The sequence below is a fragment of the Perna viridis genome, chromosome 3 (assembly GCF_037379345.1).
Source record: "Perna viridis isolate PV_CMFRI_1.1 ecotype Kerala chromosome 3, ASM3737934v1, whole genome shotgun sequence".
Classification (NCBI taxonomy): domain Eukaryota; kingdom Metazoa; phylum Mollusca; class Bivalvia; order Mytilida; family Mytilidae; genus Perna; species Perna viridis.
In genome coordinates this window covers 53,022,043-53,040,367 of record NC_142447.1, presented here as the reverse complement: position 1 = coordinate 53,040,367, position 18,325 = coordinate 53,022,043, and the positions used below count along the sequence as shown (strand labels likewise).

Here is an 18,325-nt window from a genome sequence, read left to right as displayed (position 1 = left end):
AGACTCCACTAAAAACTGGGAGCATGGACCAGGTGCACCGGTAGGGTAAGCATCCTCTGCTTTTCTAGAAACACCCACCAAGTTGCTCATAAAAAGTCAAGTCCGGGGTAGACAAACGAGGAAAGGAAAACTATGACCCATTGAATAAATCAGTTTTCATGGTGCATCTTTTGAATAAATTTAAAGATAAAGTTTTCCCATCATATCAAACACTATTTACTCAATGAAAGCACATATTTCTACATGAATAGGCAAGATGACCCAAAAAAGATGCTCGGTGCCCTAGGTATGATCTACCTTCACAATATATTGTTTCACTTTTTTTGTGTCACTGGGATGTTCATTGGTTCACTAACAGGCATGATAAAGACAGAAACAGAGGGTTTAATCATTTTACTCTGGATAAAAATATCAACAAGTACAGTAATATACTCTGATTCATAGAAACATGTTCTTCCAATTGACCATACTATGTGTGGATGGAAGATGGTGTTAGGTTAAATGAAAATATGGATTTCTAAAAGCAAATTATGTGCACTATAATTATTTTAACACTTACTATATTCCTGAATAACTAATGAAACACAGTGTTTGAAATCACTTCACAGCAGCATATCAAACAGCTATGTTAAATGCTGAAAAACTTTGAAATGATTGATTAAAATTGGAAACACATCTTTAAGCAATTCTTTAATAGAAAGCTTGTTAAAAATGCAGGCATTTTTTCAAATAGACTGTTCATTTTATAAACCAATTTATCATCAGCTTAAATGTTCTAAAGTAAGGAGCATTGACAAAATATGAGGAATATCATGAAGCAGATCAAGATTCCCTGTGAAAACAATTCTCTGGACACTATCTGATATCTTAAAAATAAATCAAATTTAGAGTATTTCATGATTAGAGGTAATACTAAATAAAAAAACGACTGACAAGAAAAAGTTTACATAATGATGTACATGAGTATAAAAATGAAAGTCGAAAGTGTACAACTCATAATACTAAACTTTTGGTGAAATGAAATCGGAATATGACTAATAGAACACTGTAAAGGAGAAACTAAAAGAAATAATTAAGAAAAATTTTTACTAAGTACCATTAAAGTCTTTAGAAAATTCTGAAAGTTACTTTCAAAATATCATCTTAAAAATGAATCAAATTTAGAGAATCCACTTAAGTTGTAGTTCAGCAAAAAAAACCAAAAAAGAACAGTTTCAACAAAAATGCCAAAATTAAGGTCTAAGTAATCACATTTAAGACCATATTAAGCACAGTGTAAGTTTTATTAGTCTCATTATTTGTATATGGACGAAATGACTATCAATAACAATTAAAATGTTAACCCAAGAACAGAGTTCATACCTAGAAATTATCTAATCTCAACTGTCAAGTGCACAATATAATAGCTTTAGGCCTGCATTTACAAAATAATTCATCTTTACACTGAATGTGCATTATCAATATTGAGGGAAATAACAAATGAGTCTCACATGAAAACAGTAGAAAATATAACAAAAGCACACAAACAATGGAATAAATAAAGATCACAGTCACAACTCTAATACACAGTAGTAATGTTGTAATGGATATGAACACATTTAGTCAATTTTTACATTAAATTATGTATAATTGATTTTTTATCTCAACTTTAAATAATAAAAAATCGTACTTGATTTTTATTTTCAAAATAGTAAAATTTTTAAAACACTAAAAAGAATTCCTTCTTTATGTAGAAAAATATTCCAGTAATATGCAATGGTATAGTCTACAAATGATCTTTTCTGATCAAAATATGATTATAACGCAACTTCTTACTTGGTTATATTTACTAGGTAATATTAAAAGGCAATCTAAAAAAGCAAGTTGGCATTAAAAAAGCATTTTAAATGATAAATAATAACATCATCAAATAAGCCTATCCAAGCTCTTCAATTTTAAGGTGGACATCATTATGCATTAAATAGTTGTTCAAAAGTACACAAAACTTATGAATACATTTTAGTATTCATTATGATATGTTTAAGCCACTAAAACCATTTATGGAGAGTAAATTAAGGATGACAATTCATTATAAATGCTTGCTCTACTGTCCACTCTTAGACAGCAAAACTAGGCTGGCTGACCATATATTCCTTTTCATTTTACACTCAAACATATAAAGAGGCTTTTTCTTCTACTTTCATGATTTTCAAAACTCTACTATTATGTTTCTAAAAAAAAGTGCAGAAACAATTCTTCTCATTAAAAGTATCATATATTCCCCACACAGAAATCAACTTTTTAGCAGTACTAGTTTATTTTGAAAATTTTAGAATTTTTTATACCCCTAAATGAGTATTATTTTCATAGATATCATCAATATTTGAAATACATGTACATGTAGTAAACAATTCAAAGAAAACACCATTGTTTATCGTACAGTACAAAAGAAAATTGTAAGACATGCCTTGTCATACTGTATCTTTCAAAATTGCATTATAAGATATGTTATCAGATATTCAGAACTAGGGAGGGGGAGCAAATACTAGGAACAAAAAGGTCGGGATCTAGTCAAAACAAAACACAACTATACCTAGAATATGATTAGGTTTGTTAGGTATGATACACAAACAATGTACCATAAACCAGAGACAATTAGTATCAATATGATACTTCAACTGGTTTAGTTTACTTCATCTCATATTTCTCTCTGTAAACATCTTAACACAAAATATGTGCTTCATAAGATACAAGTACTAACTTGGACAAATAGATTTTCCAATTTATTTAGTATAATAGAAACCAATAGCATCTTTTGTCAATGAACTACATCACCATTTTTCATGTTAATACTGTTCCTGATTTACTGTTGTATGGTCATGTTGATATAATTCACTTTGTGCCAGTAGAAAAATTCTTTAGATTCTTGTGACTAGAGAACTTTTTTGTTAAATCACTTTTCTCTGAAGCATAGGAAGTTAAAGAAGATCTTTTATTGGTTATGGAGCTTCTCTATGTTAGATCAATGGCTTGTAAACCTTGTTATATCTCCCCTTGTCAACATTTCAGCCTTTAAGTTTTCCTGGTGATAATAGGGAACTCATTTTTTTATATGAATATTTTCTTTTGCTAAAGCAAAGCCAAATCCTATGTCGTCAGAAAGTCTAAAGCTTTATCACCATCATTGTCAAATTTCATCAAAGCTTCCTTTATTTTATCACTACTGAATCCCAGTTCTTGAAATTGTTTGTATAGGTTTAAGTATACTTCAGCCTACAAATAAAGTAAATAATTCATTTTATTTAAAACTCAATTAGTACAATCTGAAAGGTTCCATAAGGAATTCCTAAAATACCAAATTCAGGAATAAGTGGGGCAGGTCATGGCCAAAAGCGTTCATGGTCAGACTTATATTTCTATTGTGACATCATTTTTAGGGAATGAAAATAAAATGTTGCATCAGGATAATAAGAAAATAAGAAATCTTATGTTTCCATGCATTTTCTTAATAAATATAAACAGATTTTTTATGGCAATAGATACCCAAAAGAGTCTGATATTGATTGGTTTAAGTTAGATTATACATTTACCCAACACTTTTAGTGGGATATTGCTATTTTTTCTCAAAGATGACAATGAACGAACATGCTGTAGAATTTTAAGATAAATAAAAGAACAGCGTTCCTATGTCTTCCACCGAAAAAAAGTGCAGAAAACTTTAAATACAATGAAATTTTCTAAGTCCAAGGGCCGTAACTTCTGTAAAAATCATTTAACCGTAATCAAAGTCAAACTTAATCTGTAACTCTTCAATATAAGGCTACATAACAAAAACAAACTTATTTGGTAAATGCAAACCAAAAAAAAGTGCAGAGAATTTGGACAGACGGATGGACACCCAGCATTTCCAAGTCCCCAGGGACACATCACAGGGGAAAAAAATATAGATCATTGAACTTAACTTACAGATAATTGAGCCTAAATATAGGCAATTTTTTACATTCTATACAGATTATGTAGGGAATTTTCAGTTTTGCTTACTATTAAAAAAACAGGTGGATAAAGAACACTCATATAACATTTCATATTTCAAAAAGAAAATCAGAAGTCACCAAACTTTCTTGTAATATTGAAATAAAAAATTCCCATTAGATTTCTATAGTACATTTTCCCATTATAACATTGATGTTTGTAATTTTACTAAATATAGGTTTATGCCAAAATTATGTTTTGAATAATTTGAGACAATTTTTTTTTTTGCTTCTTTTCAAACACTATTAGCTTATTGAAAATGCATATTTCTGTATGAATTGCAAGATGACAGAAAAGGATACTCCATGTAATAGGTTAAAAGCCATGTGACTTATTTTTGGATACTGATTGGTTTAACAGGTTTAAAACAGTCATTTTTGGAGTAGTATTGTGTGTAATTTTGCATATGAAGCTGGCCATTTTTCTGGCAACAGAATTTAGGAAGCCAGAGCAGCCCCTGAAGTTTAGAGCCGTGTGACATTTTTAGTGAGAGTAATAGATTAAACAGATTTAACTTACCTTCTGTTTATCATTTTTAAACAAGACTAATGCCAATTCACTTTGATAGGCATCAAACCCAGCATCTGACAACTTATCTACATTGCACAAATGTTCAACTATCTAAAAATACAAAAAAAAACACTGAAATATTTAAATAAAGCAGAATTTTATCTGAACACTTTTCATTTATTATTATTCTATGGGACAGTACTAAGACCAGATATACATATGTTTGTTACTTGATAACAATTAGTCCATGAATGACATTATATTCTCACTTAATGGTATATCTAAGAACAGTATAATCTTACCACTCTATGTTGTATTATAATAATGCTAGGGAGATTCTATGGTGACAATGTATAGTATAAAGGAGAAGTTTGGTACAATTATCAGTTCATACTGTATATCATATAAATTTATAATTCTGTGTATTCTAAAATAATTGCATACAATGAAGTTATGATTTGTCAGTTTTGCAAACACAAAGTGCCTTGAACAGTACTTTCTAGCTTGATATAGTGTTCCCTTTCTTTGTGTCTTCAGTATGGCTACTTTTTTTTACATGCAGTAACTAAACAAATGGTTTATATGAAAGATGTATGTGCCTTTATAAAAAGTATTAAAATTTTTGATACAATTCTTGCCTAAAACCTTTTTTGTCTTCTTATAGCTGTGTTTTTTTTTAAATAAATAAATTACCTATATGTAGTGCTCATACTTTATCAAAAATATAAAAATATAAAGAAAAATCATACCTCCTTCCCATCACAGCCAAGATTTTCTACAGCTCGTGCTGCACGTGGACGAGAGAAGCCCATACTGACTAGATTATTGACTACTTCCTGTTGGTCAGGGGGCAACCTAAGATATGGATCCACTTCAGATGGACTAGCAAAGTCACTGTTACTACTTGATTTAGATATACCAGATGGAGAAGGCAAGGGAGAGTACTTGTTCCATGACTGTCAATATATATGTAGTTTACTATAGTATACTATTACAATTGAAAAGAAATCACATAATTTCACAAGTTATGCATAACTGCCCATATTAATTAAAATGTATTCAATACATTTAATTTTAACAATTTTGTCCATTTCAAGTAGTAGAAATGTTAATCTATAGCACATTGTATTTTGATCACTGTGAACATGAGGGCTACACAACTTGCAGTAATATACATGCAACATGTACTTCAATGATTGCTACCTGATTGTACAATGTGACATGCCTCTACTCAGTGATATCAGTGCCACAGTAATACCAGATTCACCCAAGGATTGTCAGTTTATATATTCTTACTCTCAATTGAAATGACATAGCATAAGCAAAATAAATTTCAAAATAAGTTAAAAACAGTGAATAACCAGTTCAATTAATCACATTTTTCTGGGAAAATATGCAAAAGATCAGTGTTATATGTTTTTCATTTACAGTAAAATGAAATAAAAAGGGCAAAAATATTTTTGTAGACAGAAAACTGGATTTAAACTTTTCCTTTCACTTAAGGCTCAAATTATTTTTGTTCAGCTAACTTTAAAAATAATCATTACAGGGGTAACTATACATAGAAGTGCAACATTAAGATGTATTACATGTAACTAGTTGTTAGTTTCTACACACCAACACCAATATACTAACATATATACATGTACTTGCTGGTTTACATAAAGTGATCAGATACATGTAAGTAAGCTGAGATTAAAGAAGAAGGGTGACATTGCTATGGAAACAGACAGAGAGACTATAAGTTAAAGTCACCAAAACTATTATTTAGACTAACCCAAGGTTACAACATACCATATTAGGGTAACCCTAGGTTTAGTACTTTTAAGGAAATCAGGTAATTTCTACAATGAATTACTTACAGGCAAGTCAATGTACAATGTACAATTTGTAAGGTTCTATAAAACAAGGGGAACTTATAGTGCACGTTTCACACAATCCAAATAAATATATATTTGCAATATTTATTTAAACTTCATTACTGTTTACTGTCACATTTTGTGTGATTGTACACACTCATATACAAGTAACATGATATACTAATATACATCCACTTCCAAAAACACATTGATTTCAAAGTTAGTGTTACAGGGTCTTGGTTTACTTAAGTATGATATGGGTATAACTAGTACCGGTACAAAAGAATAATACAATTTTTTTTCTGATCTTAAATGATCCATTATTAACATCAAAACCAAACAACTGATATCCTTAAGCCAATAACATTTCTAAATTATTGCAAGCATCCAGGGTTATGTTGCTACAAGATTGAAGTCATCACTACAGAAGTTTTATGGTCGTCATCATGATCTCGTGGATCGTAATGGTGTATCCATCTGCACCATGAAAACTAATTTATTCAACAGGTCATAGTTTGTCTACCCTGGACTTTTTATGAGCAACTCGGCGGGTGTTTCTAGAAAAACAAAGGACGCTTACCCTACCGGTGCACCTGGTCCATGCTCCCAGTTCTTAGTGGAGTCTGAGTTGCTCTTTTGCTTTTGTTACTTTGTATGTATGATTTTATTTTATGTTCTTTGTTGTGTATGTCTGTTTTCCATGTCTGGTTAAAAGTAATTACTTTTAATAGGTAAACTCACCTGTTGTGAAGAAGGTCGTTGTGGAGGTGACCTTGACAATGCAAATGGTGCCTTGTCAAACACATCAGCAGAGTTACCATTCATTGTTATATCAGGGTTACTTTTGGCATTCCGTTTAGAACTACTACTTAATGGTACACCTGGAGCAACATTTACATAATTAGAACACTTATCTGCAGTCTTATTTAATGATTCATGAGATAATGAAGACTCATTTCTACTGAATACAACTTGTCCATTTTTTATATTACAATTTTCATAGTTAGGCAAGTTTGAGTCAACAGGTTTGAAGTTAACTTGGGTTGCATTTTCATATGTTGGTAACTGATCCTTGGTAAAGTTACTCATTCCAAAAGGATCTGGTTGCATTGACTTAAAATTGTTATAAGTTGCACTAATGGAACTTGCTTCTTGTTGTGGCAGACTAGATACATTAGAATTAATCGGAGGAAGTGGGTCATTGCTGGTTAAAAATCGACGTGGTGGGACAGGGGGAAGTTTGTTTATGTCGATTTGAGGTGAACTTCTTGCCATATCATGTTCATGTTTAAGAGTCACGTAATCCCCTGTATCATTTGTAAGTTCAGGGCTACCACTAAATGCATTGTTCACTACAGCACCATTAAAACTACAAAAATTGTTTGTAGGTCCTCCATCAGTTTGTGTTACATTTTCATAGTCATTCGGAACTTCTCCTTGGTCTGAATTATTTGTGTTTGATCCTAAATTACTATTTGCTTGATGTTGACTACTGTCTGTTAACTGAACACTTTGTGATTCTGTGGTTTGATTTGAACACTGAAACACATTTTTTAGTTCTTCTAAGTCATTAAGAGTTTGTCTCTCAAATCTATCAAACGGGTCATCCTCAGTCTCAAACAGAGTGACGTCTACAGATTTACTGGCATTAGAAGATGCAGTACTGTCACTATTAGCTGAGGATATTGGAATTGGTGTGAGAATGCCATTACTAATTATGGGCCCCCTGGGTTGTGGTGGGCGAGGGGGTGGTTTTGGACGCTCTCTCTGAACATTCTGACTTGTAGATTTTGATGGTAAGTTTTGAGCATTTTCATTTTGCGAGTTATTTTTTAACCATTGGTCTTCTGGTTCTGAGTCTGAATCATCAGCAGGAATTTTTATTGGACCACTGTTAACTTTTCCTGCACGTAACTCATCTTCTAATTTCTGTGCCTGTAGTTGTCTCTCTCTTTCCATTGCTCTTTCTCTCTCCTCTGCCCATTTCATAACACCTTCTTCTATTTCAAAGTTATACTGAAATTAACAATAATTAGTTTTCATTTATTAGTAAAGTGGACTGAAAGTTAAAGACAATGTGTTTTAAGGTTTAATCCAACCCCTTAATATAAACTGGAGAAAGGGGTTGACATATACTGATGACGACACTTTAATTAGTAGGTTTGAAGAACTTACTATTATAAACTGTAGAATACTGTGAAAGAACTACTGTTTGTAGGGTACATATTTTTAAAGCTGTACAATACAGAAAAAAAATGTATAGCCAGAAACATTCTCATTCACCAATAAATATTCTGATTATATCTATTACATGTAGAACAGCATTTTAGGACATCTTCTAAATTTGTATAAAAATATAGATTTTCAAGTAAATATTTTACAAATATAGGCTAAAAACCACTAATTCCACTTCCCATAGGCTTCTTTGCTAATTTCACAATATTCAATGGCTTCTCTGGACTTTACCTTAACTTTAACCTGCAGATGACTATATATCAGCATGATTCTACATATGTCAGCTCACAATCCTCAGAATGGCATGTGGGGTTAGCAGATTTGCAGTGCAGTACTGGTCACCGGAAGTGAAGGGTCTATAAATAGCATGGGAAATCCCAGTGTTTTCACAAGATAGGGGTATATTTAAAAATCATTATGGAGATTAGGCTTCACATCACAAGAAGCAAAATGCACCTATAAAATGTACAGAAATGTTTTTCCTTTCAGAAACTGTTTAAATTTTTAAAATAAGATGAGAACTTTTTTCACAGCACTATGAGGAACAGGGGTAATTTCTGCGTAGGACTATTTTTGCGTACGTTCCAAATGCTCATTGGTTGAATTGGTGGTCTGTAACCTAAAGAGTCACTTTTTGTCTTAGAAAAAATAAATAACTATACAGGTATCTTCCTACACACATACTGAATGCATTTGCAAAGTTTCAGTGAAATGTGACAAGCACTTTTTTAAATATTTGATTTTTAAATATAGGGTAACCAAGTTGTGCCAGCAAAAAAGTGAAAATATTCTACCATACTGAAATGCATTAAATATTTGCAAAGAACTTTTTCTGACTTTTCAAATAAAAAATATCAATCACAACTTGTTTTTTAACAATATTAATGAAGAAATAGTTTTAAAAGTAATCATTTTCTGAGAAATTGGTCTATTTTTAAAAATTTATTTCTGACATGCCTCCCCCTTTTTCTTGATCACATGTCAAAAATCCTAAATCTTTAAATTTTCACAAAAGGTGATATATTTGGCTTTAAATTTGTAAATACAGTGTTTTCACATTAAAACATGACCAGTAAAGGGCACCTAAAGCAAAAAAAGTGCTCAATAATGGATTTTCCATGTTGCAATAGGGGAATGCTTATATGGCCTTAACCGCAGTAATGAAAGTCAGTTTTTCCTCATTTCTAACCTAATTTTTGCTCAAATCTACACAAAACTTGATTTCAAGTGCTTATTACTACCATATTAAGGTAAATATAGCCCTCAAAGTTTAATATTTGATATTTTTACTAAATTTTCTACACTTTTTACAAGATAGGACATAAAAATCAGCCAAAAAGACCAATTTTCCATAATTTGGACCTATAACTTAAAAAAATGCATATTTTGAAGGATTTTTGTAGTGTATTCCTCTCATGGCAAAGTTAACAAGATCTTCAAGTAGTTTAAAGCTATTTCAAGAAACTTTTCATTTTGCCATGGCTTCAACTTAAGGCTAAAAACCACTAATTCCACTTCCCATAGGCTTCTATGCTAATTTCACAATATTCAATGGCTTCTCTGGACTTTACCTTAACTTTAACCTGCAGATGACTATATATCAGCATGATTCTACATATGTCAGCTCACAATCCTCAGAATGGCATGTGGGGTTAGCAGACTTGCAGTGCAGTACTGGTCACCGGAAGTGAAGGGTCTATAAATAGCATGGGAAATCCCAGTGTTTTCACAAGATAGGGGTATATTTAAAAATCATTATGGAGATTAGGCTTCACATCACAAGAAGCAAAATGCACCTATAAAATGTACAGAAATGTTTTTCCTTTCAGAAACTGTTTAAATTTTTAAAATAAGATGAGAACTTTTTTCACAGCACTATGAGGAACAGGGGTAATTTCTGCGTAGGACTATTTTTGCGTACGTTCCAAATGCTCATTGGTTGAATTGGTGGTCTGTAACCTAAATGTACTAATAACTACAATGTATCCGAAAAGAATGTTTGGCAAACATACATGTACATGAAAACTTTACATTTTTTAACCAAAAAAAATCTTCAATGAAGATAATTTGCAGAATTATTTTCAAAATGAAATTTGAAGGAGATTTTAGTCTTTTGCAAATAGCAAGAAACATGATACTGTGCCAGTTCTATATTCTTTATAAGAAAAGTTTTGAGAACTCATCAGCCTAAAATTTAATGAATGATCTACATAGAATGGTTTGGCTAGATTCAACATCACTGATTTATTCTTTACCAAAAAAAAACATCTCATACCAATGAATAAGACATCCCACTTGATATAAATGAAACTGTTGTAATTATAGATCATACCTCATCATGTTGATGTATTGGTTTCTTTGTCAAATCTGTATCGATTCTTACCTGAAAATAATTATTCATGTCAATAAAAACTAATATTTACAATTAAAGAACCTTAGTTTGTGCCCTCACATACCCCATGTGTCCACATATTGGATTCTCAGTATAGAATAAAAAAAAAAGAAAGTTAAAAGGGCATTAATTCATACAAAATCTAAGCAAAAAATAAACTTAATCTGTAATTCATCATTGTACATTGTAGACTCACATACTAAAAATCAGCACAATATTTGTAAGCTAACAGAAAAAAGTCTGGAAAACTGTTATTTCTGTAAAATTTGCTAAGTCGAAGATCCGTAATATCGCAATTGTTAGATTCTACATGCAGTGACTGCAATTGATAGGTCTAATTCTAATTATTAGATTAGTAATTTCGGTAAACACGAGTGAAGTGGAACAAAACATAAACCTGATTCATCATGGTAGACTTGCATACCAAAAATCAGCTCAATGTCTGCATTTAGAAAGAAGTCCAGAAACTAACTATGGAAGAACAGACGAGTCAAAAACATTATACCCTCCACAACTTCCTTGCATGGGGTATAAAAAAAAATGAAACATAGAAAAAGGTGATGTCACACTGAAAATCTCCACAAAGTACTTACAGATATTAAACTATTGACTTATAACAGTGTTATGAAATGAATTACCAATTCAGAATAGTGAATAATTGTCATACTTATTTTGGTAGTATATTCTGCAATTTTAGTGTCAGCTGGCATTCTTTTGTGCCAAAATTCATTTGCATCAGGCTTTTGTATGAGCTACTTACTTTTTACAAACGTGATCTTTTTTGTACCATAAATTAAGTATTCACTTTAGCCAATTACTAAAAATTAATGAATTATCCCATTTTTTTTTTTTGGACAAAGAAAGAAACTTTTTTTCTGATGTAACCTTTCATCTTATCTCCACGCTTCTTCTTCACAAAAGCTCAACTATACTTGCGTTTCTCTATCGTTATTACTGGTTTACCTTGTTTCAATGTTAACTTCCATTAATCTGTATTCTATTTTTATTTTAGTGAACAATTCTTTTCTTTTATATATCTATTTTGTAGCAGTTTACTTTATCAGCCAATTTTCTTTCTCATTCAGCAATGATCAATTTAGTAAGAGGGTTTAATTCCTCCCCAGATACATATACATGTATAAAGCTGATTAATTGTAATTTATTTCCAATGACAATCATTTCACAGATATGACATACATGTAACAGTGACTCCTTCTGTAAAGTTTAAATTACTTACACGATTTGGCACTTGAAACTGTTGACTTATTTTAAATGGAACACCATCAAGACATGATGAACTGGAGCCATAAGCTAAAATCAAACAGAAAAGCAGGATATTTCTATATTCCGTGTAAATTTATATGATTCATCGTATTTTCAAAATAAGATATAAATATATGGTGAATTTTTTTGTATGCAAATTTTTTGATATCTTTTATATCAAAATTTAAGTGAAACAATGTATTTAACAAAAAGTGGAGTACCCATGCTATATAATTAAACCCACAAATATAAACCCACATCTGAGAATATATACCACTATACAAATGCCATCTTCGCTTCTATAAGTTCATGCAACTACATGTACCAATGTTTACATATGAATGCAACATAGTAACACATTAATGTATTTGTAAATTAATGTTAATCCAATTTTGACCATTTCATAAGAGAGATACAAATTAAAAGAAATTATCATAAATGAATTTGTAATAGTTCTTGGTAGAGATTCCTCATACTTTGTAAAAAAGAATTCCAAATCATCTTCCAAATATACCGAAGATATTTTCAAAATGCTGGAATTTTTTATCGACAACATATTTGTCCAATGTGGTGGACAAGCTTTCCAACAAACGGTCAACATTACGATGGGAACAAAGTGTACACCTCCACTTGCTGACCTATTCCTTCACTGTTATGAGGCTGACTTTATAGTTGATCTGATCAAAAAGAAAGAACAGCATTTAGCTGGATCCTTTAATCTCAGTTTCTGCTTTGTAGATTATTAAACAATCCTAGTTTTGTGATTTGATACATCGCATCTACCCCAAAGAACTTGAAATAAAGGATATTACAGACACTGTGACATCAGCCTCATATCTTGACCTACACTTAGAGATCGATGTTAAAGGAAAACTATAGACGAATCATTCTGTATTGTCAACTTTCCACTTTCCTTTCATCTGTAGCAACATCCCTTCAGCACATGCATATGGAGTTTTCATATCACAACTCATATGTTATGCCAAAGTTTGCTGTAACTAAGCAGACTTTATGTATCACCCTAGACTTCTAACAAATAGGCTTCTGGAACAGGGTTATGTTGCTACAATATTGAAGTCATCACTACAAAGGTTTTATGGTTGTCATCATCATTACGGTGTATCCATCTGCACCATGAAATATTATTTGTTCCAACGTGTCATAATTTTCCTTTCCTCTTTCGTCTACCCCAGACTTGACTTTTCATGAGCAACTGGGCAAGCGTTTCTAGAAGAGCAGAGGAAACTTACCCTACCGGTGCACCTGGTCCGTGCTCCCAGTTTTTAGTGGAGTCCGAGTTGCTCATTTTATTTGTTACTTTGTATGTATTCTTCTAGTTATTTTGTGTTCTTTGTTATGTTTGTCTGTTTTCCATGTCTGGTGTCTATTCCTGGATTACATTCTTTTGATTTCTGCTAGAATCTTGGTTCCCTTGATTACTCTGATCAATAATAAAATAATAGAAAATTTCAAAAAGCTACACAAAACACCTTTAGGACACGCTCACCCTTCTGGATCACTAGATATCACTTCAAGTATTTCGTGGGAGGTTGTATTGCTTTATTGTTGTCTTGTTTTCTTTAACTTCAGTTTTTATATATACTGTAGTTGTATTTTATTATATTATCTTCATTGTGTGTATTGTGTATGTAGATTGTTTCTGTCTCCTGTTTTGGAAGTGAACTTGGATTTTGATGTAAAAACTTTGAATTTTTCTTTAATTTGATGCTTCAATAAATTTTTTGCCTATATACATGTATATCAAATTTATATTGTCTTTAAGGAAGCAATGAAAAAAATGTGTTGGGCCAATACAAGTGGCCACTAACTTGAACATGCATCTAAGTTACCATAACTAGATTCTCTTTCCAAGGATCTGTAAGCCATTCTTAAACTCTGAAATAATAAAAGATTTAAATGTTCATGTATAGGTATGTACAAATAAAGAATCACAGAAAAAAATCATTGAGATAGTTTAACCCAATTTCAATTTCAACATAATAAAGTCAATTAAACTGAAGCTTCTGTTAATGTATATTCAGAAATTAGTAGGATATTTACTGTTATTAAAGTTGCAGAAAAAGTACCTGGCTTTACTTCATAAAAACTTGTGCAATGAAATTTTTAACATTAGTGAAATAGGATGTTTCTCTGCAAGTTTTAAATAGACTTTCCGCCCAAAAATCACAAACTTGCAATATTTAATACATGCAAAAATTTCTGTATTTACAGTAATTAACTCATAAAACTGAAGCCTCAAATCAAATTTTATAGCTTTCCCATGAACTTCCAATTCATAAATTCATACCATAAAGTGTTGTTGAAAAATAATAAAAATGTGATGTGTGATTGAGTCCAAAAGCTTAGTGTACAACCCATCAGACTGAAGCTCAGCATATCAAACTTCAAACTATTTTCAAGAAGTTGGGCCACAAATTTACAGAAGCCACAAAAAACCCTAAAAAGCAACAAGTTTGTACCAACAAACACAAATTCATTGTATGACCGAAACACTTATACATGGTACAACCCATCATGATGATGAAACACTTATACACGGTACACCCGTCATGATGACTGAAACACTTACATACGGTACAACCCATCATGATGACCGAAACACTTACACACGGTACAACCCATCATGATGACCGAAACACTTATACATGGTACATGTACAACCAATCATGCAACAAAATGTTCTAATAGTAGATGAGTGACAAAGCTGAAACTTCAAATCAAAATTTTCCTACAACCATATTAGTTGTTGGTTTTTTTTTATTTTTGTTTTATTTTGTTTCTTTTGCCTTTAATTATGCTGCTAATTTTACTTAAGTTGCAACAAGCTTGCTTAGCATTTCTATTTGAATGCTTACTAGTGCTATGCACGTATACCTGCACGTAAGTGTCTGTCTATGTTTCATTTATGCAATGTTATATATGTACGCACGCAATGTATATTACATGCATTTAACTTGCCAACTTTAAATAAAGCTCATTTGAAAGAGTAATCAAGGGAACCAAGATTATAGCGGTAATCAAAAGAATGTAATCCAGGGACAAAGACCCGACATGGAAAACAGACATACACAACAAAGAACATAAAGTAACTGGGAGCATGGACCAGGTGGACCGGTAGGGCAAGCGTTCTCTGCTTTTCTAGAAACACCCACTGAGTTGCTCATAAAAGGTCAAGTCCGGGGTAGGCAAACGAGGGAAGGAAAACTATGACCCGTTGAATAAATCAGTTTTCATGGTGCTGATGTATACACCATAATGATCCATGAGTTCATGATAATGACCATAAAACTTCTGTAGTGATGACTTCAATCTTGTAGCAACATAACCCTGTTCCAGAAGCCTATTTGTTAGAGTTCTAGCGCGATACAAAAAGTCTGTGTAGTTTCGGCAAGCTCTGGCATAACGTACGAGTTGTGATATGAACACTCCATACGCAGGAGCCGAAGGGATGTTGCCACAGATGAAAGGAAAGTTGACAATTCTGAATGAAAAGTCATAACGCATGTCATAAAGTTTGGTCAATAGTTTTCCTTTACCATCGATTTTAAAGTGTATGTCAAGATATGAGGCTGACTTCACAGTGTCTGTAGTATCCTTTATCTCAAGTTCTTTTCGGTAGATGTGATGTATCAAATCCCCGAAATTAGGATTGTTTAAAGATAATATGTCATCTATATAGCGGAAACTGAGATTGAAGATCTAGCCAAACGATATTCTTTCTTTCTGATCAGATCAGCTATAAAGTCAGCCTCATAAGAGTGAAGGAATAGGTCAGCAAGTAAAGGAGCACAATTTGTTCCCATTGGAACCGTTTGTTGAAAAACACGTCCACCACACTGGACAAATATGTTGTCAATTAAAAGTTCCAGCATTTTGTAAACATCTTCCTCTGTATATTTGGAAGATGATTTGGAATTATTTCTTACAAAGTATGAGGAATCTTTACCAAGAACTATATATTTGTATCTAGGTGTATCATCTTGAATTTTACATTCCCAATTTCTTAAAAGGAATAGTCAATGTACATTTTTTGTAGCTCCCCTCACCCTGGATGAGGAATGACAAAGTCCATGTTTTGCATTAGGAAACCACAAAAAGTCATTTAGATGGACATACAGACAAATAAAAGAATACTACTGAGCTGATAAATTGCAAGAAACATTTACTTGTTATAAAAGATGTATTGAATGATATAAATGGAACTACATTTGGACTATATTTTTGTGTAGTGTTCAGAAAAAGTAGTGAAGTTCCAGTGATAGACCAGTGACATAAAGTATTTGATCCTGAAGGATCAAAAACCCATCTGTTCGCCACTTTGGTGAAACCGGAAGTTGGGAAAATTAATACAAAAACTTTGATCAGTTATGACTCGAATACGAATTCCGTTTTATTTCTCATATTGGTTCTCTAAATTGCAGAAAAATATAAGGAACGTAGCAATCGAAACTACTTGGCCATTTCCACTACATTCTTTTTTCAGTGTAACTAGAAAGGCTGAGGAGTTCTGATTGAGGCACATAGACTTTTTATTCCAAATCGATTCTTTTATTATTCACCGTCTTCCGTGCAAGACCAGACAGGGTAGTCAAGGACATTAAAAACCCCCTTAGTAGTTTATTATTCACACATGCTTCCATGGTGACTTTGAATGAAATTGTGGGTGAACAAGGCAGAGATGTTGATACTATTGAGGAAAGTGAGGACAAAAATAATAATGAAGAACAAGCTGTAGCAATTGAAAACAAAATAAAAAGGTTGGAGACTCTTTTATTGAAAATGCTTGAAAAATAAAAGTATAGCTGATTGTTGATGTCAGATAAATTTTTTGTCAAAATTTAAAGCATGGTTTTCTTTTAAGCCCTTCAACATACCACAAAATTTGAAAGCTAAAATTTATATCTTGAATTCCCATTTCCAATACATACACGTAACAGACTCTGTTGACACTGCTGTCACCTTTGTAATATCTAACAGGTATTTAGTGGCTATTGATTTTCTGATGTGGCTAATTGATATTGAATTAGCCACAGTGGCTAACAGAAACTTCCATGCAGTGCCAACACAGGGTATTTAAAAAAATGAAGCTAAAACAACAGCCATCAAATGTTACCAAATGGATTGTGAAAGCATACTATTAGCATAGTCTGTACAAGTTAACAGACACACTGTCAAAAACTAAACATTGATTTTGTTTACAGATATGAAAGTAAACAATAAGGAGAAACGGATGCAGACGCAGTGAATGAGTGAAGGATCCGAAAATATCTACATTGTGTGGAAAATTGAGACCGTATTAGAAAAAAATAAGTGGTTTTCCTTTGAGAAGGAAAACAATTACCCTCTGCTGAACATTTCCGTCAAATGAAAATACTCTGTCGTTCTCTCGATGATGTCATGGTCATCTGAAAAATGACAATTAAGGGAGATAATTTCTATTTATTGAATCAATGATCAATTTCCGGTTTTACATTTTGGAGTGTATCAAAAGGTCTCAGTATCGTATTAATTTTCCAATAGACTTCTATAGTGAAGTGCATATTTTTAGGATTTTAAAAAAAAAATATGTAAATTCATTCAATAAACTTTCACTTCTGTAGCATTTCTAAGGACATGTGAAACAAATAATTTCCCGCAAAGAAAATAGGGTGAGTCCACGAAGATCGGACAGAAAAGTAGTCTTAACTATAAATAGCCATTTTCCCTACTTTCACTTTCGTTTTGCACTCACCAGACCAACCTTTTCAGTGGAACATTTTTATGATATTATGTTAGATTTTTTTTTAAAAAAAACTTCTTCATCTTACAGTGTGATGTTTGCTCTATTTTATAAGTCATTGTCCATATCTTTTGACAAAACATTAGTTTGTAGAGAGTCAAAAAGAAAATGCACTATATTTTTATAGCATCCATGTTTTGATGTACACCCGCTCAGGGATATGCAATACAATACTGGTACCAAAAGACTATTTTTCATTCTCTACCTTGATTAAGTCCGTAAATCGAATTTTTACAATTTGAAAGCATTTGAGCA

The 18,325-nt window shown here is 32.0% G+C and overlaps 1 protein-coding gene across 2 annotated transcripts; it reads right to left on the bottom strand.

The window, feature by feature from the left end:
• Positions 1-378: 378 nt before the first annotated feature.
• On the bottom strand, positions 379-17,751 carry LOC148622881 (ubiquitin-associated protein 1-like). 2 transcript variants are annotated; one of them, XM_088573163.1, is made up of 9 exons: positions 17,633-17,751; positions 14,121-14,166; positions 12,245-12,318; positions 10,948-10,998; positions 7,122-8,396; positions 6,384-6,419; positions 5,271-5,477; positions 4,531-4,632; positions 379-3,252 (listed from the first exon to the last, which is right to left on the bottom strand). In XM_088573163.1, exons 2-9 carry the CDS (start codon positions 14,155-14,157, stop codon positions 3,127-3,129), a joined length of 1,908 nt encoding a protein of 635 aa, XP_088429289.1. In that variant the 5' UTR covers positions 14,158-14,166; positions 17,633-17,751; the 3' UTR covers positions 379-3,126. The 2 variants fall into 2 exon arrangements, with proteins under 2 accessions (XP_088429289.1, XP_088429290.1); XM_088573164.1 differs by lacking the exon at positions 6,384-6,419.
• Between the last annotated feature and the right edge of the window lie 574 nt (positions 17,752-18,325).